The sequence below is a fragment of the Triticum aestivum genome, chromosome 2D (genome assembly GCF_018294505.1).
Source record: "Triticum aestivum cultivar Chinese Spring chromosome 2D, IWGSC CS RefSeq v2.1, whole genome shotgun sequence".
In the NCBI taxonomy this organism is placed as follows: Eukaryota; Viridiplantae; Streptophyta; class Magnoliopsida; order Poales; family Poaceae; genus Triticum; species Triticum aestivum.
Window position 1 is genome coordinate 33,562,674 of NC_057799.1, and position 7,015 is coordinate 33,569,688.

At 47.0% G+C, this 7,015-nt stretch overlaps 1 protein-coding gene across 1 annotated transcript; it reads right to left on the reverse strand.

Moving 5' to 3' along the window:
* Positions 1-2,950: 2,950 nt before the first annotated feature.
* LOC123051323 (transketolase, chloroplastic) lies at positions 2,951-6,730 on the reverse strand. The gene is made up of 7 exons (XM_044474183.1): positions 6,256-6,730; positions 5,652-5,742; positions 5,455-5,560; positions 5,079-5,361; positions 4,835-4,983; positions 4,247-4,400; positions 2,951-4,147 (listed from the first exon to the last, which is right to left on the reverse strand). Exons 1-7 carry the CDS (start codon positions 6,640-6,642, stop codon positions 3,191-3,193), a joined length of 2,127 nt encoding a protein of 708 aa, XP_044330118.1. The 5' UTR covers positions 6,643-6,730; the 3' UTR covers positions 2,951-3,190.
* Positions 6,731-7,015: the final 285 nt, after the last annotated feature.

A 7,015-nucleotide genomic window follows, 5' to 3' on the forward strand; every position in this document is an offset into this window, starting at 1 on the left:
TGAACAAATTTGAAACCTTGTCGAAAATTCCAGAAAATTATCCAACAATATGAACATTTTTTGAATTTTATTTTGAAAAGGACCTTTACCTTTATATTTTTAAAATTCCAGAAAATTATCCAACAAGCCGAACAATTTTTGGAAATCCTTTGTACCTTTATATTTTATGGAAAGAAACAAGATGGGAAAATCAGAAAAACCAATAAATAATGAAAAATGAAAAAGAAACAGAAAGAAAAAGGAAGGAAAAAAACAGGATAAAGTTTAACATTTTCAAAATACGAGTTTTTAAATGCTTTATTTTAAAAAATACGAGTTTAAGATTTTTTAATACATGGTCAACATTTTCTCTATACACATTTAACATTTTAAAAATAAAGTTTACCATTGTTATAATACATGGTCACCGTTTTTTCTATACACATGTAAAAAAAGCAGAAACAAGTTTAACATTTTCTGAATGCATGGTCAACATTTTATCTATACACATTTAACATTTTACAAATAAAAGATAATCATTTTCTGAAAACATGGTGAACATTATTTTTACACATTTAACAATTTTTAAATAAAAGTTTAACATTTTTTTAATACATCGTCAACATTTTTGCGATACACATTTAACATTTTGCAAATTCAAGTTTAACATTTTTTGACTAATGGTCAACATTTTTCCTATACGCATTTAACATTTTCAAATGCTTGATTAACCTTTTTTAAATACTTGTTTAACATTTCTTCTCAAATGTTTAGACTAACGTTTTTTAAATACATGGTCAACGTTTTTCACGCACATTGTATATTTTTCTATACATTTTATGTATACATGAGAAGCATTTTCTCTATACATTTTAAACATTTTTTAAATGCTTGGTCAAGATTTTTTCAGTGTTCTATGGAAAGTGCTTTTTGTAATATATTCATTTAGAATATTTGGAAGTATCAATAAAAGTAAAAAATAAATTATAATAAAAAATAAAAACAGAATACATGCGGCGCCCTTCCATGCGATCAGGAAGGTGAATCGCGCAAATTTCGGAGGGGACCAATCTTTTTCGCGCTGAGCCGGCTCAACAAACCTAAAAAGTAGTCACAGCGGCGGCGCCCATCATCGCGAACGCATCTCAGCTGATCATCGCACAAGAAGATATATGGCAACCTACCGGCAGGGAGATCGCCTCGAGGCGCTGGAGCGGATCCTATCCCACCTCCCGTCCGACGAGGCCACGCGCGCCACCGCGCTGTCCCGCCGGTGGCGCCGCGTCTGCGACGGCGTGCCGGTCGTGGACCTCGTCGACCGCAAGACGGACCGCCGGGGGCGGGGACTCAACCTCCCTGTGTGCTTCGACAGCAAGGTGACGGGCGCCATCTTCTCCAAGGGCCCCACCACGCCGATCCGTGTCCTCCGGCTGCACGCGCGCCAGCCGCCGGACGACCTACTCGACAGCTGGATCGCCACCGCCGCCTCCTCCGGCGCCGAGGAGGTCGACCTCGCGCTGCAGTACTGTACCGGCACTACTCCCGCCGCAGGCTCTGCCCCTTCGGCAGCTGATTCGGGAAGGCCGACTTCGGGGAAGACGTCAGGGGCAGCTACACCAGGACGCCGCGCCAGCTCTTCCGGTGCGCCAGGCTGCGCCGCCTGCGCCTGGCCAACTGGACGCTCGACCTGCCCTGGGGCGTCGTAGTCGCCGCGTCGCTCCAGACGCTCTGCCTGAAGCGGATCATGGCGCCTGCCGCGGTGCTGCAGCAGCTGGTCTCGAGCTGCCCGCACCTCGCCGACCTGACGCTCGAGGAGTGCCCGACCGCCACCACGATCACCGTGTCCAGCGACCGCCTCCAGAGCTTCGCCATGGTCGGCGGGTCGTGCTGCGGACACAGTGCCTGCGGTTCCTACGCTACAAGGGCGGCCTCCCTTCGGACACGTTCCTAGACGTCCCCAACTATGGCCAAGTGGCGGCGCTGACGATCGATATCTGCGAGGACCTCACAAGCAAAGCACCAATGGAGGTTGCTCCAGTCTTGGAGCTCATCAGCCGGTGCAAGAATCTGACGTACCTTCGCCTCGAGCCGCGCCCCTCAATGGCCTACTGCAGCAGCGAGATCACAGCTATAGCCAACGACCACTTACCCCAGCTCCGGCACCTGGTCCTCAAGGGGTTCTTGGCCGCCGATCACGTCGTCCGGTCCGTCGCCGTCCTGGTCGCCAGCACCCTACACCTGGAAGCGCTGTCGTTGTTTCCTCTGGGCTCCGAGACATTGAAGAAGACATACTGCTCTGACGATGAGTACGGCGGCGACTCAGATTCAGACCCTGAGCCGGAGATCTGTGACAACGACGACGACGACGACACCTATGATGATGGCTGGATGTTCAGGAGCATGTGGCGATGGGGCATCCCTTGCTCCCGCCATAGCCTCAAAAGGATCAACATCGCGAAGTACACTGGGAATGGCTTCGACAGGATACTTGCAAATTTTCTGCTGTCGAATGGTGCAGCTTTGGAGGAATTCTCAGTGGCCTTAGCGGCTCCACTGTGGCCGCGCAGGGAGGAGATTGCAATGATGTTCAGATCCTGGCGACATAATCCCAGGACCATAGTAACTTGTACTAGCTAGACAAGGGTTACACTTTGTTTTTCGGAAACCAACTACAACTAGCTAGGAAATATGGCCGGAATGTATATGACACTATACAGAAAGCTAGAGGATCAACCGCCTTCCTGAGATTTCATCCTTACGTAAGATCCCACACCCAACATTTTTGTCATGTGTAAGAATGGGGGATTCTTCGACCCTTGTAAAACAAATACAAGAAACAAGGCATGGGGACTTTCTTGACGACAGCACTGGAGTTCAGATTCTGGCAATTTAATCGCCGTGCCACAGTAACTTGCAACTTGACGACACAAAATATATACGAGTGTCTTATTTTTTCGCGGGGACACAGTAATTCTATATGAATTGCAGCGGGCACTCCCAGAACTATCTATTACTTAGCTGAGTTGGAAAAACAAACTGGCTTAATTATTAGACCTATTAGGCAGACATTGTTATTATTTACACCTCAATAAGCTCCCCGAGCTGTAACAAACCAACCTTGAGACTGCCCTTTATTGATTATTAAAATAGCATATACGAGGATATATGAGCGAACCTTCATATACATTTGTTGAGCAATGCAATGATCCTTTTACAGTGATTTGGCTGTTGCAATGAGATTCTCCACCGTCAAACCAAGCTCCTTGTATATTCTCCCAGCAGGGGCACTTGAACCGAAGCGGTCAATGCCGATTGCTTTGCCCTTCTGGCCGATATACTTCTCCCATCCCAGTGTGACACCGGCTTCAATGCTAATCCTGGAAGTAACCTCGCTTGGTAGGACACTCTCCTTGTACTCTTCAGGCTGCTCCTCAAACAATTCCCAGCAAACAAGCGAGACAACCCGTACAGATTTCCCCTCCTTCCTCAACTGACCGGCTGCTTTTTCTGCGATCTCGAGCTCAGAGCCTGTGCTGATGAGGATGAGGTCAGGTTTGTTGCCAGAGGAATTGTCAGAAATGACGTATCCTCCCTTAGCAACGCCTTCAACCGATGTACCTTCCAGCTGCGGGAGCTTCTGCCGAGACAGTGCAAGGATAGAGGGCCTCTTCCTGTTGATAACCGCGATCCTATAAGCAGCAGAAGTCTCGGTTCCATCAGCTGGTCGGAGCATTAATATGCCTGGCATTGCTCGGAGGCTGAACAACTGCTCAACTGGTTGATGTGTCGGCCCATCTTCTCCAAGTCCGATAGAATCATGAGTCATCACAAAGATCACTCCTGATTCAGATAAGGCCGAAAGGCGTATAGGAGCTCTCATGTAGTCAGTGAACACAAAGAATGTCGAACAGTAAGGTATCAGGCCAGGGCTATGTACAGCAATGCCATTGCAAACGGCACCCATCGCATGCTCTCTGACACCAAAACGGATGTTTCGCTCTTCAGGGGTGTCCTTCTGGAAATCACCAAACATCTTTAGCAATGTCATGTTTGATGATGCAAGATCAGCACTGCCTCCAAGAAATCCAGGTATTACTTTAGCAAGAGCATTCAGGCATTGCTGAGATAGGTTCCTTGTAGCATCAGCAGGACTTTCAGGGGTATACTTCTGCAGAACAAACAAGGCAACAAAGTCGACTTATAAATCATTCTAACACTTGATGAATATTACATATAGAAGACATTTATGGTTCAGAGGGGAACTCACTGGAAGAGCGTTGTCCCACCCATCAGGCAGCTTCCCTGATACTATGCTATTTAGCTCAGCAGCCTCGTGCTGGTATTTCTTTTCATACTCTGCAAACTTTGCATTCCATTCAGCTTCAAGAGAAGCACCCTCGTCAAGATGGTGAGCCCAATGCCTGTAAGGGATGATTATTTAATCAAACTTCAGTACACAACAAGCTAAGTTCAATACCGTATTACTGTGCGATAATTAGAAAACTGAAATGTAGAGCCTCCATTCCAAACAAAAGTTAAGTCTCCACTGCAGAATAATTATCAACACGGTTCAGAACTGAGAATTTGCATTGGCATTCGCCAACAGTAGTATGCTATCTTGTCAAGACCGTTTCCTCCAACCAGACACCACTATACCATAAAAAAGTGTAGGGGCTATTTTGAATATATGTACAATGGAAATAACGAAACCATGTGCAAGACTGAATGAAGGATGCAACATCCAGAAGAACTGCCTAGAGAACTGCTACATGTTTGAATTTCTTCACAGCAGAATAATTTATTTGTGATTACTTTGAAGTTCTGCAGCTTGAGTTCTACAGGAACTACACTGTACCTTTTCACCTCATCAGGCACATGGAAAGGCTCATGAGCCCAGGAAAGATTTTTTCTGGTTGCCTCTACTTCCTTGGAACCTAAAGCGCTCCCATGCACACTGTGTGTGCTCGCCTTGTTTGGCGATCCATAACCAATTGTAGTAGTCACCTGCATATACAAGACCAGTTCTAGTTGTCACTTGTCTGATAAAACTGTATCAAGCTGACAAACAAAAGAAATATTACTGCCAGTCTGATGATCACCTTGATAAGAGTTGGCTTATCTTTGACCTCCTTTGCTTCTTTTATAGCTGCACGGATGTCATCATAGCCAGTGTTGCCATTCTGCACCCAGATAGTATGCCATCCTAGGGCCTCATATCGGGCAAGCACATCTTCAGTGAAAGCAATAGCCGTACTTCCATCGATTGATATATGATTGTCATCATAGAAGGCAATCAACTTTCCGAGACCCCAGTGGCCAGCAAGGGAGGCGGCCTCATTCGCAACACCTTCCATTTGACAACCATCCCCAAGTATAACATACCTATAAGACCATGAAGAAGAATAAATTGCATTGCCCCTGTCCCTATGCACATTAGGTTAGTAATCACATTTTGTAAAGCAAGTATTAATTTACGTGTAGTGGTCCACGACAGTTAAATCGGGTTTGTTGAAACGAGCAGCTAGGTGTTTCTCAGCAAGTGCTAGTCCAACAGCGTTTGCAAAGCCCTGCCCCAGAGGACCTACATAAACATCAGAACAGTTCAGGCAAACATAGTTTCTTTGTAGTAGAGGCTTCAAAATGTTCCTACTGCAGATGTTCAAGAGGCAAACCGGTGGTGACTTCAACACCATCTGTCTCAAAATTTTCTGGATGACCAGGAGTTCTGCTCCCCCACTGCCGGAAAGCTTTCAGGTCATCTATCTGCATCAACAAATATGAAGCAACTTCAGAGTTCAGACTGTTCTTTTTTGTCAAGAGTTCAGAGAAATTCATCGCACCACCCATCATTTTCCCAACATGCTCACCCAATAGAATTTGCTCCCAGTTACTAAAAGAAAAGAGTAACTAGATGTTCTCAAAACAATTGTCTATCATCCGTACATAGCACACATGCAGAGTTATGAATTTACTTGAGAATTGGACATGTGCATGTATACTGAAATGCTGTGATTGCAGCTTACAGTAATCTCTTTTCAGATCGGAGTCATGAATTTACACCTGAAATTTCAACTTTTATGTTACTCTGGAAGCAAGGTTTGAACCTCCTATGAAAATTTTGATCAAAAGTTAGTCAGACAGTACGTTGGTCGTGTGATACTATGAAACTTCTTCAGAGTTCAGACTTTTGACATAGCACACTTACAGCAAACAGAGTTTGGCAGAGCACAAATACAGAGTTTTTCTGAAAATCGACCAAAATGTGAGAGAGCTCACGGTGACGCCTTGGTATCCGGCGAGGTGGAGCAGCGCGTAGTGGAGCATGCATCCATGGCCGGCGGAGAGCACGAAGCGGTCGCGGTCGAACCAGGCGTGGTTGGCCGGGTTGAAGCGGAGGAACTCGTCGAAGAGGACGTGGCCCAGGGGCGCGCAGCCCATGGGGAGCCCCGGGTGGCCGGACTTGGCCTTCTCCACGGCGTCCACGGCCAGGAACCGGATGGTGTTCACCGACCGCTCCACCAGCTCGGCCGCCGCCGGCTGGGCACGGACCGCAGCCGCAGTGGATCGGCCACCAGGGGCGACCCGGGCGCGAGCGAGGAGGAAGCCGCCACGGCCGCCGGACGCCAAGGCAGCCACCGTGGAAGCGGGAGTGGGCGTCGCCATGGCTGGGTCTGCGAGCTGCCGAGCTGAGCGCGCGCGCGTGGCTTGCTGGGGAGGCGAGGAGTGTCCGCTGCGGTGGCAGCTGGTCAAGGGAGGGAGTGTTGAACTGGGCTGATGGTGCTGCCACGTGCGACCTCCACGTCGCCGGCCGATCCTTCCTGAAGCAATCCACGTCTCACGGAGACCATTATAAAAAGTCCACCGCGATCGTGTGCGTGTACACTTTTTGCGCCTACTTTTTCTTGTAGTCCGTGCCGCATCGCGATGGAATGCTTTTCTTTTTTTGAAAAGGAAGCATCATTTTCTTGAAGAAAACTTCCTTTTTTTTTTAATCTTCAGTCATCACATACAAGAAACATCATCGATAAATAAAAAA

Bases quoted from the DNA above. Each gene is read 5' to 3' on its own strand.
- LOC123051323 (XM_044474183.1), bottom strand. From the start codon at position 6,642: ATGGCGACGCCCACTCCCGCTTCCACGGTGGCTGCCTTGGCGTCCGGC. The intron at 4,401-4,834 runs GTACAGTGTAGT...CATCCCTTACAG, and splicing joins GTGCCTGATGAGGTGAAAAG to GCATTGGGCTCACCATCTTG. The intron at 4,148-4,246 runs GTGAGTTCCCCT...TTTGTTCTGCAG, and splicing joins GGTGGGACAACGCTCTTCCA to AAGTATACCCCTGAAAGTCC.